This window comes from Chaetura pelagica, unplaced genomic scaffold, assembly GCF_000747805.2.
Source record: "Chaetura pelagica isolate M959 unplaced genomic scaffold, ChaPel_1.0 scaffold386, whole genome shotgun sequence".
Classification (NCBI taxonomy): domain Eukaryota; kingdom Metazoa; phylum Chordata; class Aves; order Apodiformes; family Apodidae; genus Chaetura; species Chaetura pelagica.
In genome coordinates, this window is record NW_009953703.1 from 3252343 (window position 1) to 3269591 (window position 17249).

The following is a 17249-nucleotide window of genomic DNA, read 5'->3' on the forward strand; positions in this document are numbered from 1 at the left end:
CAAAGGCCTGTATTGACAGTGCCTTACCTTTGGATATATTGTGTCTATTATAGTCTCTGTAAATAATGATGGAATTTGCTGCTATTTACATGTGAGTAAACATACAAAGCTATTTTTAATGTATCTGTTAGTAGCCTAGATATTTATTTGCTGTAAGATAAGCCTGGGCTTTTAATGCAGTCTGTTTTGCTAGATGTATTCCCAACCTTCTCTTTAAAATGTCAACTCCAGACATTTCTGTGGTGTCAGAATGGAAAATATTGAAGGTTTTAAAGGCTCATTACTCTTAACTAATTTAGAGTTAGTCAAAATAAAAAAGACAAATATTACCATTTCCATCCCCAAATTCTGAAAAATAAAAATTAAAAGAAGTAAAGGTATTTCACAAAGGAATTCCCAGGAACATGAGGTTTACTTTTAGTTGGTTTTAGGAGACAGTCTCATCAGCAGTGTATAAATCTCATTTGATTTTGGTTTGTTTGATTAATATCCTGAAGTTCATATGTTTATCCAATATGAGTAGATTTGAAGGCTTAAATTTTAGTTATCCCCTTCTTTCAAAAAGGAGTTTCATTATGGATGTCAAACACCTGTTGTTTCTTTTTGTGGGAACTGGGTAACACTTAACAGACAGGAAAGGAGCTCTGTGGTTGTAAGCCCTGTAGGGGACCCTGGGTGGGAGTCTCTCCCTGTGATATAGTGCAGATAAATGACTAAATTCTGTTTTCTGATCGCTGGCAGCATGCAATCCATACCATTTTTAAAGCTGTTATACAAGTTCTGGTGTAAATTAATGTTTAAATACTTGAATCAGCTCATCAGTAATTGGTAAAACATCATATTCATCTTCACGATCTTGGTCTGCTTTTTGTTAGGAACATTTAAACCCAAGTTTTTGTGTTAAAAAGTGGTTAGCTTTCTGATGTTGACAGAGTATCTTCTGATTTCTAGCATATGTTAGAAGAAGACTATAACTGCTCTCTGTAAGACTACAAACACATTTTATTTGTTAGCACAGTTAGAGCATAGCATGGTTTGTGAGAGAGACAGCCTTTGAGATCTGTTGGTGGCTTGTTCGAATGTCACTATGTTTTTGTGTCAATAAAGAATTTTTAAAAACTTTTGAACTGCAGGAATTACCTCTACCAGTAATACCCAGTAAGTTTTAATGTGGCCTTTTTATAGACAGAATTATAATTAACACTTGTATGGTTCCATATTTTATTATTTAACATCTCGTGAGTGTTGCTTTCATACCATGTTTTACCTAAATGTGAACTGAAAAGTGGCTGCGTATTCCAGCTAAAATGTGTCAACTGTTTTAAGTGTGGTTAAAAAGAATAGGGTATTTTATCACGCTAAAAAAGAAAAGTTGGAAATTGATACAGCAGAGAAGGCTATGGGCCCATGTGCTCAGAAGCAAGGCTGAGAATCCTGGCTGTCATCATATCACTAAATTGTCCTTTTTGGATTTTTTTCCCCCATCTCAATGAGGTGGAAGAAATAGTTAAGACTGAGACATCTGAAAAAGCATGCACTAACATTTAACTATTAGTCTGCTAATTCACTGCTTACTTCATTGGTACCTAGCATTCTCCAATGTCAGTTAGTATCCTGAGGATCACAGAATCACAGAATTTTTGGAGTTGGAAGGGACCTTAAAGATCATCGAGTTCCAACTCCCCTGCATGGGCAGGGACACCTCCCACTAGAACAGGCTGCTCAGAGCCCAAATCCAACTTGCCCTTGAACACCTCCAGGGATGGAGCCCCCACAACATCTCTGGGCAGCCTGTTCCAGTGTCTCACCATCCTTACACTGAAGAATTTATGCCTGATCTCTAACCTAAATCTCTCTTCTTTCAGCTTAAAACCATTACCCTTTGTCCTCTCAAGCCCCTGTAAAAAGACCCTCCCCAGCTTTCCTGTAGCCCCTTTCAGGTACTGGAAGGCCACTATAAGGTCCTCCCAGAGCCTTCTCTTCTTCAGGCTGAACAACCCCAACTCCCTCAGCCTGTCCTCATAGCAGAGGTGCTCCAGCCCTCGGATCATGGCTGTTCTCTGGACACATTCCAACAGGTCCACATCTTTCTTGTTCTGGGGGCACCAGAGCTGGACACAGTATTCTAGGTGAGGTCTCACCAAGGATGGGTGACTAGGGAGCAGAGCACATTGGCTGCAGTTCAGCTGGGAGGTACTCCATGGTTGCTCCTGTGTTTCTGTATTGTGGAACCTTAAGCAAAAGGTGCAAACATCCAAATGTTGACAGCCAGGTTTGAAAGTGCAGTCCTCATTTTACTCCTAGCAAATTGCTGTCTATAGCAATATAAAAGGCACTGGAAAGTGGCCAGTGGAAATGCTTTCATAGTGCTTGAGTTAAATTAAGGCTTTTATTGCTATAATTGTGTTGATTTAAAAATGCAAAGCTAATTTTCAGCACTTCTAACCAATGTAACTGTAACGTTAAACCTTTCTCTGACAATTTGTTGAGTTACGCTTTCAAAGGACTAATGTTCTGTGTAACATGGACAGAGTAAGGCAAAATGTTTCCTTTGGCCAAAGATATGGTTCAAGTGGTAAACTCTTCGTAGAATGTCAGTTTACCAAATGAATGCCATAAGGACCTAAGGAAAAATTACATTACTTCTTACCTTACCAACAACGGTTGTTGACCTAGGTTTTGACCTCTCGTCTATACTGTATGAAGCTGTGACCACAAAAATGCACAAAATCAGAGGCTGAAAGCAGGAAAAAAATTGCTGAGCACATTTGAAATGCTTGGACAGCGTATTAATACACTGCACAGGGCATGACAAATGAGTGTCTGTGTAAATCAATAAAGCTTTCTCTAAATGGACAAATGGTTTTAGTATGAATAACAAAGAAGTGTGCCCGGTAACCAGTGTTGTAGCATCCTGTCAGGGATTTTAAAGTTCACTGTCATAACTTTCTTCCTCTTGACCTTTATTGATGATACCTTCAAAGCATGCTGAGCTGCTAACTTGACGTACAACCTTTAGACCTTCATCTCCTGCCAATGGCAGTGGGGGTGGACTAGATGATTGCTAAAGGTCTCTTCTGACCCAAACCATTCCATGATTCTACAGGCTCCTTTTCCCTTAATGCAAAACAAATACTACTCTCCCCTTTATTCTCTCCTCCTCCTCCTGTCCTTTTATTTTGTCTCAACTCTACAATGGTTGAGTAAGGGCAACTGTTGTACATGCTTCTGTTTTATTCATGCCTTCTAGTAGAAAATTCAGTGTTTAAATTCATTTCCTTCTGATTATAAAAGTGTAGAGGACTTTCTGTTGAAGACTTCCTAATACGTATACAAAATAATTCTTCACTTAAAGGCCCAGTGCACCAAATATATCATAATTCATAATGTGTTGGAACAGGCTAGCTAGATAACAAAATGTTGTTCCTGTTCTCTTGACTTAATAAATCAAGGCACAAAATGGTAAAGTTTAAACTTTTTGAAAATCCCTTTAGGGACTTAAATCGAAATCTTTTTTCAAACATGATTTAAGCACTTCAGTTTGCTCTTTCAAGAAGCACACAGAAATGGTTTTTGCAGGATGTTAAATGAAAGTTTTCCCCTCAAGTGCCACTTAGAGAGGCAAATCTGGAGGAGATATGGATGTCTCATGACATTCGCAGACATGAGAATGTGTCTGCCACTTCTAGCAAAGACAGGAAAATGCTGAAAAAAGTGTAGCTACTAGACAATCCTTAACCTGCTGTAATAATCCTCACTAAAGATGTTTAAACAGAAGAGGAGAGAAGGATGAAATCATCTTAAATGTCTACATCAGTGTAAGAGTGTATTTATCGGCTGTGTATTTATTTCATCTGGTGCTGTTACTTAGCTGAAAGGTGCTGTGTGCTCTCAGTGTAGGTGAGGACAGAACACCCTTAAAAGTCTCAGATTTAACACAGTGAGACTGGTGGGAGACCTTGTGCTTTTACTATGCAAACCCAGAGGGAATGACTATGAGCCAGAAAGGAGCAGAGCATTTTTTGGCTCAGAGCCTACTGGTTAGGAAGACTTTTTGGGAGACAACATTTCCTTCTGTTTTGGGGCAGGGATATGGGTGGCTTGTATTGTGTTTTTCCCTATGATTCAAAAAGCTGTAGTGTCTTCTGTTCATTAGCAGAAAAGCATATGATGACATTAAGGATATATTTGAGATGCATTTTAGACTTCAGGTCAAGATGCATTTTCAGAAGAGTTTAAAGATTAGGTTGTACTGGCTGAATAAATGCTTCTTTGTTTTAAGAGTATCCTAAAGCTAATTATCATGACAGTTTTAGAGATGCTTTAAGAGTTGTAATAAATTGGCCTACCTTTACTGATGCAGTATATTACAATTTATAGAAACATGAAAAAGGCTAAGGCTGCTCTCTGTCTCTGTATTTCTCCTGTAGCACGGTGAGCAACAATTCATTGTGAACCAGTGAACTTCCTCTTAACCTGAAAGAATTTCAAGGAAAGATTGTGTAATATGAAAAGAAATGCACTTTATTTCTTTGGACCTGACTTGTGTCTACATTCATGGGAGATAAATAGTAGGTTCTCACTGACTTCAGCAGGTACAGGGCTAAAGCTCAATGCATCAGGTGTGTACTCTGTTACTAGCCTTGAGTGAAACAGTGCAAACTGCTGCCCTGTAGGAGAAAATACAGCATGTTCTTCAACATCTGCGAAGGGGAGAGAGAAAGCTCTTAGCTGACCTCAATATAGTCTTCGTCATTACTAGGGCTATGTTTTCCACGCTGAGAAAGGGATTAAAATCAGAGGTGACAGAGTCTCTTGCGTTGGCTGTATCTTATTGATGGTACCAATACAAAGCAACCTCTGTTTTACACAAACTAGTCTGAAGTTTTCACTTTCAAATTGATTTTCCATAAACTCACTCTCACAATTCAGAACAAAGTTGTTTCTAATTAAGCCAGTTGAAGGCTGTTTAGCATTATCTGAGCCATGATTGAAATCTTTACATTTTCCATGTTTGGAGAGATTCTGGTGCAAAATACTTTCTTCCAAATGAGAACTAGGAGGTAGCTCTGTTTTGGCATTTTAGGATCGTTGAATCTATAATGATCCAAAAGCAACATGTAATGTTCCATTTAATGATAAATTATGCCACAGTTACTTTTGGCTGCCTGAGTGATGCTGTGCTTAGAGCTGACCCCTCCCCCAGGAGAAGCCACGCACTGTAGGCGCCAAGTGTCACTTGTCTGTGGCAGTTTAATAGAATCATAGAATCACAGAAAGGTTTGGGTTGGAAGGGACCTTAAATATCATCTAGTACCAACCCTCCTGCATAGGCAGGGACACCTCCCACTAGATCAAGTTGCTCAAGGCATCGCTCCTACTGGTTGCAAAGCCCAAGGACAGAGTTTATTTCTGTGCTGTTATGTCCCACTAGGTGGATATGGCAGTACGTCCCACAAAGCGGACACAGCTCCCCAGAGGTGGGTGCCCAAAGTAAATATCACGTCCCACAGAGTATGGGTAGAGTTCCCCAGAGGTGGGAGTTGACCCAGGGATATCTGGATCCAGTCTTCCTCTCTTAATTAATCTCTTTTATCAACCCAGTCGGCAAGATTAACCTCTGGAATTCTCCACGTGGTATTCTGAGAGCAAGACCATTACAGAGAAGGCGTATACAAAACATTACTTAAAAATGAGTAAGATTATAAAGCTTGTCAAAAGGAAACACACAGTTTCCTGTGTGTATTCCTGAGTATCACTCTCAAAGCGACAGATTACAACTGGCAGAATTTTGCAAAACTGTACTCTCAAAACAACAGGTTGCAACTGGAAAAACTTAACAAAATTATAAATTTTGTTACCCTTATGTGCTGAGAGTAAGGTTAGAAACAGAGAGAGAGGGGGAGAGAGAGAGAGAGAGATAAAGGGGAAGAGAAGTAAAGAAAAAGGGAGATAGAAAAGATATCACCACCCTTGGATCTAACCATCATCTCTGTATGTTGTGGTCCTTGCATGGCAGGTGCACATCCTGAGCATGTTGAGTCTGCCTCTTTCATGGCATCTTGGCCCGGCCTCTCTTTCTGGCCACTGTTCCTTATCAAGCAAGGACAGTGACCCATTTATCAGGGTGGCTGCCAAAGGGGGGGCTTCCCTTTCAAGGACAGTGTCCAGTTTATCAGGGTGTTTACCAAACGAGGGGCTCTCCTTGCGAGAACAGAGTCCAGGTGGTTATCTAATGAGGCCCCCACCCGAGACAACTCGGGACTCTACATATGTGTAACATAATATACAGACAAATTCCTAGAGGACAGCTATACCTGAAACTAGAAATCAGTATAGAAATCAGTTGATATCTAAGAGAGCATCCTTCTCAGCAATCTAGCTTTTTCCCTGCCTAGTCCCCTGCTAGGTTAGGTATGGGAGGAGTCACTGCATTAGGGGTCGGTACTTCTCTACCACTGCCTCTGGGTGGCTACAAGGGTGCAATAGCTTTCATGCTGTGAGAAACAGAGTGCAAGTATGGCCTGAAAATAAAAATGAAAATAAAATGTAATAGTGCTTTCCTCCAAGGAGACCTACTTTGATTAACCGGCAAAAAATGCTTAGAATATGCAATACTGGAGGAAGGCAGATCCCTCTAAGCAAAAATTGAGCAGACTTAAAATAATGCCAAAACCCAGTGGTTTCTGTTAAGTAAATGAAGGTTTGGATTAGGAGGCAGGGTTTTGAGATCACAAGTGCTATTACAAATTTTCCAAATGAATACTTTTGGGGGTATAAGGATTATTATCAAGCATTCAGTTGCAACATAGAGTGATTTAGTATATCAGTCAAGTACTGGTTTTCCCATGTTGTGGAAGCTGGGACAGGATCTTAAGCAAAATCAGTCAAGTGTGCCCTTCTAGTCCAGCTCTCATTACAAAAATGCCAAATAAATAGGCATGATTTGCTCAGCAATCAGGAAGCACAAAAGTCAAGCTAACATTGACTGCATTACAGCCTTTCACTAGACTTGGAAGCCAGTGGGGTGAAAAAGGGTTTTATTATACAGATGTTTCCGCTATCGCTTGATAAGAGGGAAAATGTAGGATTTATTTATAATGCTGTCAAGTTCAGATTTCTTAATTTTGGCTGGCTATTTGTAAAGGAGTAGCTCACTGAAATCAGAGATTCTGTGAACAGATCCAATAAGGCTTAGCTTCCAAAAAAAAAAAAAAGAGTAAGATAAATATAGGAAGCACTCTGGGGTTTTGGTATAGTAACCTGTGTTGTAGTTCTTTTAGACTTCTCTGTATGGGAACAGTCTGCCCTAACTACTTCAGGATAAAATTATGCAATATATTCATATGTTAGTGAAAATTTAAAAATATGAAGCCCATAGGTATGCCAACATGCATGAGTGCAGACTAATCTTTCAGTAATTGCCTCAAAACAGTAAGGAATTATTTATTTATTTTTATGGCATTTTAGGGTGATATTCAAAGATAAAACATCTGAAAATCTTTAACTCAAATATATTTTCATGTGCAATCATCTCTTAAATTTTATTAATCAATCTGCAAGAATGTGTCTGTTAAAGCAAACTGATAACTGTATCTGATAGCCTCTTTAATATGGAGGACTGTTTACCCTGCAGCTTCTGATTTCTTACTGCTGCTTTTGCAGCTTCTGCTCTGACTTTGTTCCTTAACTTCTGCATCTGTACTTTGTGCCTCCTCATCTCACTGTGCTCTCTGCAGGATCACCCATAGACTTTTTATAGCCATATGTTGAATTCATTGGTGGGTGACACTGTGAAAATATAATGCAGAGCATTTTATCACCTTTGCTGGCTTGGATTGTACCCTCAAGTTAAAGCACTGATTCCTTATATTTATTTTTTAAAAAAAAACCTTGTAAATAAGTAAATTCTATATGCCCTCGTTTCTTATGCCCCTGATATTCTTTTTGTCTTTCAATATGCTGGATAATTATGTAGGTTTACATTTCTTCTTAATATTATTTTTAGGTTTTAGCTGTATATTAAATTGTTGTTAATTAATACTTTGATTGTATTTTGGTATTTTCATTTTGTTGAATCGTTGACTTTTCTTAAAAAGGAAGAGAAAAATATGCATCTTTCCTTAGACTCTTTGATGTACATTAAATCATTTTTTTTCTGTAAAGTTGCAAATGTTAACTCTATTTATGACCATTGTTTTGTATAACCACAATTCTTATGAAACAGCATTTGTTTTTATAGGTTGACAGAAGGTTGAAGTGAAGCAAGTAATGTAAATTGTGTAACAGTTGTAATTATGTGAATGCATTGATTTTAGTATTATGGTTACATGATGTGAAGTTACGCATGGGAGGCAGAGAGGTTTCTAGAGCCAGATTTAACTCATAGATTTTCTTATATTGTTTTTAATTTCTCACTCTAAGAGAAAACTGGTTGAAACTTGCTTTGATGCCACAGTATATATGACACTGTAGAGATTTTCCTTTTCCAATACTAAAAGAATTCCTGAAGTCAAGTCATAATACATAGAAAAATACATTGGTTTACTGTAATTTACATACCAGATTGTGCCATTTTGAAATTTGCACTATGCAAAAATATAAGAGTAATGGAAATTAAAGACAGACGAAAGGCACTACTATACAGGAAACTTTATCATATTTAAACAGACATACACGAGAAAAATGTTCTGACTTTAAGTTTGCATTTAGGTATAGTAAAATACCTCACTCATTCTTGAAATTGTAGGGACTGCTTTTTAAGTAAAGACTAATATATGTATCTGGTTCAGTTAAGGGTGTGATTCAACAATTACCTGTGGTATGATCAGTGTACCCACTGCAGAAACCTGGCTGCTGAAGAGCTGCCACAGTTAAAAGCTTACAGATTGCATTTTGTTTCCTTCTGAGAGTAGCCGTGTCTGCTTCCAAGTGGCTTTCTCAGATAGCAAGTTCACTCTGAACAAAAAAGGGACAGGAAGAAAAGATACACTAATATCTTCTATAGTGTTTCATTGGCAGCTTTGTGGCACCTGACAATATGAGATCATGGGCATACTTGGAATATCCGCTCTGATATTGTTCTCCATTGTAATGCATGGTGTGAGTGATCTCATAAATTAATGTCGCTTCTGTTTTTACTCAAAATAACAAAATTAATTGTGTGGTGCTTTTTATTCTGGATCTTGAAGAAGTACACAAAGTAAGCACCCAGAGAATTGTTATGATTTGTCATGTAGTACAAGATACCCTTTGATTAATTTACATTTGTATTTATTTATTCTATTTTACTGTAGGCAGAGAATTCAGCGCTGGCTCTAGAAAATGAAAATCAGAGAGAACAGTATGAAAGATGCCTTGATGAGGTAAGGTGGATAAAAAGGTTGTTCTCTACCTGGTACTATAATTAAATGAATAAAAATTAATCTCTCCCTCTCTTACAAGGTTGACATTGTACTGTGATTTTCTAGTATTACCTCATTCTAATTAATTCCAAGAACATGTGTCTGGCAGTCATGGATACCGTTCTCCATGACCTCTGCTGTAAATCCTATTTTGGCTGTATCTCCTCCCAAAAAAAGTTGATATCCCTTTGACCAGTGTTTAGAACTGGTTTGGTTTCATTAGGAGGACAAATTGAAAATTTGCCTGTTAGGTTTTATGTACTCCTTTTCAGTAGAATGAAACACAGGTGGCAGTGGCTTCTATCAAAAATCCTCCAGTTTTCTCATGTAATAAATTCTGTTACCAGGGAATTTAGTCTCTTGGTTCCCCTTTAAGGTTACCTGCACAGCTTTTGGTGCTGGAGTTTTTTCTAGCAGTCATCTCACTTCTACTACGTGGTTCAGACCTTCTAGTTAAAGTTACAATATAATGCACCCATCAGTTCCTGTCTGAGCATTTCTTTTTGCCATTTATCCCGAAGTAGGGCTCTTCAGCACACACAGGAGCTTAAAATAGTTTCAAGGCTTTTAGTAGCTCCAAGGGCTGCTTTGTAGAAGTCGTTTACCCGTGCCATAATACAAGTGCATAGTAGCATAAGTAAGCTAACGTAAGTAGCTAACATGCAAACAAAATAAAAACTACACCAGCATTTCAGCTGTACCTTTGAGAAAAGAGTGCATGAGTGTGGAAACCATGCAGGTGGCAATTCATACCTTCATACCGGTTTTTTAAATATTTAATCAACATTTGCTGAATTGTTACTGACATGAACAGTGGCGCTCTGGTACAAGAAGGCTCCGGTCTAGTGCAGTTTTTCATCAGCAAATCCACACTTTTGCTACTATAGCATATTTTTATCGGGAAGCTGGAGTAAAAGACTTGCAGATGGACTTTTTCCAGGGGGTTATATTCTGTCTGTCGTGTGGCACTGGGGATACCTGCAGAACCTTGGTGATGAGGTTTGAATGACCAGGGTGTTACTAATTTTAGTTTAAATTACATATCTTAACTTAAAATTATGTTCTGCTTTTCTAGGACAAAATCTGCCTGAATAATTAATTTTGGAAATTAGTAAAGCACCATAAGTGTTCATTCCAGCAAAACCTTCCATAAGATTATGGATATGTTTTATTGTGTTTGCAGTAACATGGTGGATTTCTGATCCTCGGTTGGCTTTTTTACAAGTTGTTGCACTTTAAAAAGCAAGTAATTGTCAAACTAAGCTCTCAACTTTATTATCTTCAACATGATGTAGAATGTTTTCAGTTTTTCCATATTATTACAGCTGTATCCACCTTCTCCCACTGTGTCAACTTTTTCAGGAGAAAGTGCTTCTTATCACTTGTGGTTTTGTGCTTCCCAGCTTTATTTTTTATTTGCTTATTTTCTTCCTTTTTTTGCCTTCTGTTTTGTGTGCAGTGAGCTCTCTTGTCCTTCCCCATGGCTTTGGTATCACTTTTTTCTTCTTCCTGCTTCAGCCCCCACCATGCTTTGTCAGTGGCACTGTAGCCAGCATTGTTTTAGCTGACACAAACTTGGATCGAATCCTTTCTGATTAGAAGTTGTTGCCAGTGACTCAAACAACAAAACCATCTTTAATAATTGCAGGTTCTTCAGGAGTTTCAGGTTAGCACCCCCCTGAGCACATTCCCTTTGTGGAGCCTCACAAGAAATCACGTTTTCACCCTGCATCATCATAGTAACAATAAGGAGAGCAGGATATGAGACGTACATGTAATTAGTGAATAACCTAATCAAGACCCTTCACTTCCAACCAGTGTCTTCTGAGGGGTCTATTGTATGTGACAAAAGTCCTTTCCAAACAGGGATTCTTCCTGAAAATCTCAAGAAAATAAAATGCCTTCTATACATATTTTTATGACCAAAAAAAGCCCTCCACTTGAAAATTCTTTCCTTTAAGACTAAGTCTGATGCTTCCTCTGTTCATAACTCACCTTACACCAATCCCACTTCTTGGAGTTGAAAATCTCTTCAGACTTCCCCTGGTTTGGGCTTCAGGACTTCTTCAGCAGTTTTTAGGAGCAGACATGTCTTCTACAGCTATGTATCTGTCAGTGCTGCAGCTCTTTTTGGCTCCAAGGAGACCTGGTAGCTTCAAAAGGGAGGAACTCTAGGTGATCCTGCTCTGGCAAGGAGGTTGGACTAGATAATCTTTCGTGGTGCCTTCCAAGCCGTAAGATTTTGTGATTCTGTGAACACAGATGTTCCTGAGAACCCAAGGCTGTGAATGATCACACTCAAACCTGAGACAGCTAAGTCTGCCACCAAAACATTGGAGGGCCTACTGCCTGTGCAGTCCAATTAGTTATGAGTGTATTGAGATCTCCTGGGCTTTACACAAAGAGCACTTACCTAGCTCATACCTAGCCAGTCTGGCTAGGTACACCTTTGAGATGCTTGACAGGCCCTTAAGGTAATGAAGGTTGAGAACATTGTTTAATAACTACTGGGAGAGTGCTGCAATCTCCCACTCATCATTGAGTGTCCTCAAATTGCAGCTTCTCTCCCCTGGGCCTGGACAAACTCTGCTCGAGGCACTCAAGCATCATTTAATTTGTCCACCCTGTCAAGAGTGTCCCAGCTTGGTTCCTCAGGCCTCCACAGCAATGCAGCAAGGACAATTGCTGTGCCCAGGGTGCTTTCTGCTGAGGCACTGGTGGCCATTAAGCTGTATATGAAGGAAGCAAAAATAACCACTGAGATTTTTCTGTCTTTGTGTGACAGAAACGTATCAGAGCTGAGTTTTTAAAGCTCCCCCTGGCAGTATTTTTATCTCAATTTTCTTTGTTTATAATCAATTATTTTCTGTATTTCTTTTCGTTTGTGTAATGTCCCATATTTAATATATGAATGCTTGCACCTCTGACTTAAATAATGGAATCTGTAATAATTTCTGTGGTAAAATTCAATGAAACTCAAATGTTCATAGAGATGAAATCTGAAAAGTGTATGGGTCAAGCTGAAGTGAGCCCTTTATGAATTTTAATAAATTTTTACTGATTTTTAAAATAATTGTTTGTCTCTGAAGTGTACATATAAACAACTTTAGAACAGTATTTGGAAGAAGATGTCATTGAAAAGTTCCAGTACTTGATAAATAAGAAGAGAGCTCCTTTTATTTCAGAAATTTCCCATCAATTTTTATTTCTGACACTGAAAAATTTGATGCAAAAACCAGGATTGTTTTCTTGTAACTGTGGGATTTGAGGTTAACATGCTTGATTGCAGTTTCCTATCTGGATTTCTGCTGTCAGTTTATTGGTGAGTGGTAAAGTCATGTTTTTTCACATCATTCTGCCAACTGAGATTTCTGCCTAACTTGACCATGCTTGTGTGCAGGAAATTGTGCAACTTAGGGTAGATGATAATTTTGCTGATTTTTTAAAAGAATTCGCTAATAAAAAATACAAAGTTATCTTTAAAAGGCATTTTAAAATTTGAATAAAATAGAAGGCCTTTCATTTTAGTTCATTTGAAAGGTCTTTATGTGTATGAAACCGTCTGTTAAAGGCAGCTGTGTGAAATCTCAGTACCTGCAAATGATAGAAGAGATGTTACACTGGGGTCTATTCTTCTCATTCCTTCTTTTATACCTTTTCTATTAAGACCCCTTTATAGCATATGTATGTAAACATAATTGTGGAAGGAAGAAGTGAAGCTGGATCTTTTATCTCTTTTACCACAATCCACAAAAGGAAACCTCCCCTAAAGATCTTGGCTATGATGTGCAGTGGAAAGGCAGGCAGTGTGAAGGCAAGTAGTCTCATCTACTACCTAACAGCAGACTTGACTGACTGCATGAATCACAGGTCAAGTCATTTCAGAGCCTGCCTTTCACTGGGAAGGAGCTGCAGTTCTGCCTCATACTAGTGGGAAGTTCACATTCTCTGCACCTCAGAAGTCAATCCCTCTGCTTTCAGTGGTCTCTCTTTCCTCAGGTTTTGGTAGGTGTGACTAGCAGTTTCGTAGTGCTGGCTTACATTGTCCATAGCTGTGTGTATAAGTAAAAATAAAGTAGATCTGCTGGCTTAGCAGTTTATTTCCATCTGACCACTAGTGCTGTAGGAGTGCAAATGGCAACGTCTTTTCAAACACAAAAGTTTGGATATGATTCCACTTCTTGACTGCTAAATTAATTTTAGTACCTGCAGAACCTTTTTCTGAAGCCTTCCCACCTCTGTTTCTGCTGAAAACCAAGATTTCAGACCTAAAAATCTTTGAATGGTGATTGTGACTCAGTTTGTCAAGTTGCTAGAGACTAGAATAAAATTACCTCGTTTTGTAAAGAAACTAGTTACGTATCTCTCTTCTTGAGATCTGTGGCAGCTAGGGCTCACTGGCAGGTACTTTCACTTCAATACCTAAATTCATATGCTTTAAGTTGGAAAATTTGTCACATATGCATCAGTGATTCATTTTTTTCCCTTCTGGAAGATTATGCCATTTATACTCCTCTGTGCAATATATAAAAAGCTATAGGAGTAATTTTTTAGGCTATTCCATTGTGAGTGACTGGTACACACTTCAAAGAACCTTTTACTTCTCTCTTGGTAAAGTAACTCCGTGTCAGAAAGTAAAGAAATAATGTGTTTGATGTGGTTTGTTCAATTTTCAGGTAGAGCAAACAGATGTTAAAAGTACATGCCGGAAGGAACACTTGTCGGATGTAGATCCTGAAAGCCTATAGGGCAAGGCACATGGTTTTCCAAAATTGTAACATATTTACTTCTGTTGGTTATTACTGCTCTAATATTATGTATAGAGCTATTTTATGTGACCATTGTTCCACAGGCTGCCTTAAGTTAGGAACCAGTTTGGAGAAGAAAATTGATGCTAGGCCATTTTATGAGCATATGAATCAAGTGTAGCGTTTGGATCCAGCAGAATTGAATTATTTACAGAAATGAATTATTTTCCACTCTTTACAACTCAGTTCACATCAATGGTGTGTTTTCTTTTCTTTAATTTACCAGGAGTAAGAAGAATCAATGCAGATTTGGTGGTATCTGCATGTGCTTAACTGCAATTTCTGAAATCCAAAACCAAAGCAGGAATCAGAAATAGTCTTTTTTTTTTTTGCAAAGAGTGAGATGTCTAGTTGCTCTGCCTAAATGTAAAAGCAAAAATATAGGCAAACACATTGAGTGGTAACAGATGCATATATAGTTTAAAATTACATTAGAAATGTAACTTATGAGTTAAACATCATGAACAGAAAATTTTATCTCATTCTCGCTTTCTGACCCTCCTTCTTCCCTTCCCTATGCCTGCTGGTAAGTATAAATTAGAAAGGATGTATAAAATAAATAACTTCAAAAATTCCCTGTTGAATATATAGTTCTACTAATCAATTGTGTGTAATCTCACTCAAGTCAATTAAGGTATGTGGTGTGAATGTCTCCCAGCCACATTCTGATGACAGTAGGTACTTTAATTTTCTGTGGCACTTTATGGCTTCTGCTTGTCATGATAAATGTACCATTTTGTCAATACTGAATCAAGAAACAATTAAACTTCATGAAAACATTCAGGACTCCATTCTCAGCTGGTACAAATCAGCTCTAGTGAATGCAATCAATCCATGCTGATGCACACCAGCTGCCTGTAGGACTGTGAAATTTTAATCTAGTCCAAAGAAGATATGCCAGAAGTTAACCAAAAATCCATCATGTCATACTGCAATTGATATAATACACACTGTTTATAAGGAGGACTAGAACAAAATAAGTTGACATACATTCCATGGATTCTTACTAGCATTATCTGCTGAAAATACTAGTAAATAATGAAAATACTAGAAGTGGTGGTGATTGTAGATGAAAAGTGGAGTGCAAATCCACCACAGAGAATGTTGTTATTCATAAACAGACATGATAACCTACTTAAACTATTTTGTTTGTTTATTTCAGGTAGCTAATCAGGTTGTTCAGGCTCTGCTTACACAAAAGGTAAGTTGTGGTTTTTGATATTGTGATATAACTTAAAGCTCGCAGATGCTCATTGCTCACTTGAGACATATATATTCTGATGTAGTGTACATTTTCTAAATTATGTTCACACATTTAATTATCAAGGCTGCCACATGTCAGGCCCAAAGTCAAGGTTTTTTTTGTAAACTAGGGGCTAAAAATCTGTGAAACTGCACTTCCTTAAGTCATGGTCATATAGGACCCATACCCAATTTTTATTGTTTATCTGTTACTAGACAATAGCATCTGAAAATCTTTCCTCCAGATGGTGATTTTTCTATTCCCTATCCATAATGAGTTATGTCACTCCCACAATCCGTTCCTGTGGAACGTAAAACAGATAAATTACAGTGCATGTCAAGAGCTGGCATGGTCACTCAAATTCAGAGGAAAGAAAGACTTCTGGTGTGGGCCTGTGCTTCCCTGGGTAAGAGAGAAGTCTCCATGTATAGAATGGAGGTTTGGCTACTCTACTGGTGGGCTGGGGTCCAGTAATAGTATGTGTATTTTGTTTTAAAAAACCTTTTTAAAAAGTCATGTCTGAAGTGTCCATTAACACTCCAAATGGTGGGATATGAAATGTGGTTGTTTCTGATAGAACCTAGTGGGAGGAGTTATTTTGCTAAAATGAAGGAAGTTACCTGGAAAAAAGTAAGATTAAATTAAACTGAGAGAAAAGCAAGGTAATGTATCTAAGCAGCAGCAATCAGCTGCCCAGAGAGGGCAGGGAGTAACTGGTAGGACAGTCCTACAAAAAAGTGTTCTTTGAGTTGAATGTGATTCCATGGTGTCAGTTCGTTGAAGGGGGAGGGGAGAAGACAAACAAAATATAAAGATCTATAATAATAAGCTATGAACCCTTCAATATTCATGAAATGATCCTTTATGAGATCTAGAGCACTTGATGAATGTGACATTATTAAAATGCTTTGGATCATTTAGCTTTAAACAGACGAGTCTGAAAAAGACATAAATACAGTCTTTTAGTGCAGATAGTGCAAAGAAGAAAATAAACTGTTTTGTCTACGCTGAATGACAGGACAAGAAATAACATTCTTAAAATGCAGCAAGTAACACCAAGTTAAGATAATCAAAACCCTCTGCCACACAACCAAAAGCTTTCTAGATGGAAATATATCAAAGTACTGGAATAGATTCTGAGGACTGGCTCCAAAGCCTCCATTATGATCATTCAGAACAGCAGAACACCCCACACTGGGGTGCACAGAGACAGAGGGTAACAGCAGGGCAGGCAGGGTGCACAGCACCACGTGTCAGGGTCAAGCCTGGAGGCACTGATCAGGATCAGCCTTGGTCCTGTGTTTGCTGGGCAAGTCCATGAGAGGAGGCAGGTCCAAGCAAAGCCAAGCCAGGGGGTCAGGAATGCTGCTCAGGATCAAGGAGGCAGGAAGTGAAGTGCAGGCATAGCTGCAAGGTGGCTGCTGCATGGCTCAGATGTGAACAAGATAACCTTGAACTCTGCCAACTAGACTCCTAGAAGTGGGGAGTGTGCCCTGACAGCAGGATAAACAAACGTCTGCACCCATGATCATCTGCACTTAAGTGAATGGTAAGTAGGTGCTCAAGGTTGCACTTGGCCCCTTGCACATCAGGGAGAAGGATGGATACCCTTCTGGTATCCACTGGGCAGATTTTTGGTGCCACTCTGGATATATTAAAAGATGCAGAGGGAGATGTTCTGACCTCATTAAGTCTGGTCCTGGGTATCCTGCCCTGAAGACATTGATGTCCAGGTGACCTGTAGGTCGGTGATGTAAGACTGTGGCTGGTGCAGGTGCCCATTATATAGATAAC

The 17249-nt window shown here is 38.6% G+C and overlaps 1 protein-coding gene across 1 annotated transcript in view; it reads left to right on the top strand.

Moving 5' to 3' along the window:
• The window catches only part of NCKAP5 (NCK-associated protein 5), a 337214-nt gene that overhangs the window by 247271 nt on the left and 72694 nt on the right, over positions 1–17249 (top strand). The window contains exons 7-8 of the mRNA XM_010000398.1: positions 9297–9365; positions 15375–15413. Coding sequence (XP_009998700.1) covers positions 9297–9365; positions 15375–15413 — 108 coding nt within the window. The remainder of the gene's footprint in view (positions 1–9296; positions 9366–15374; positions 15414–17249) is intronic.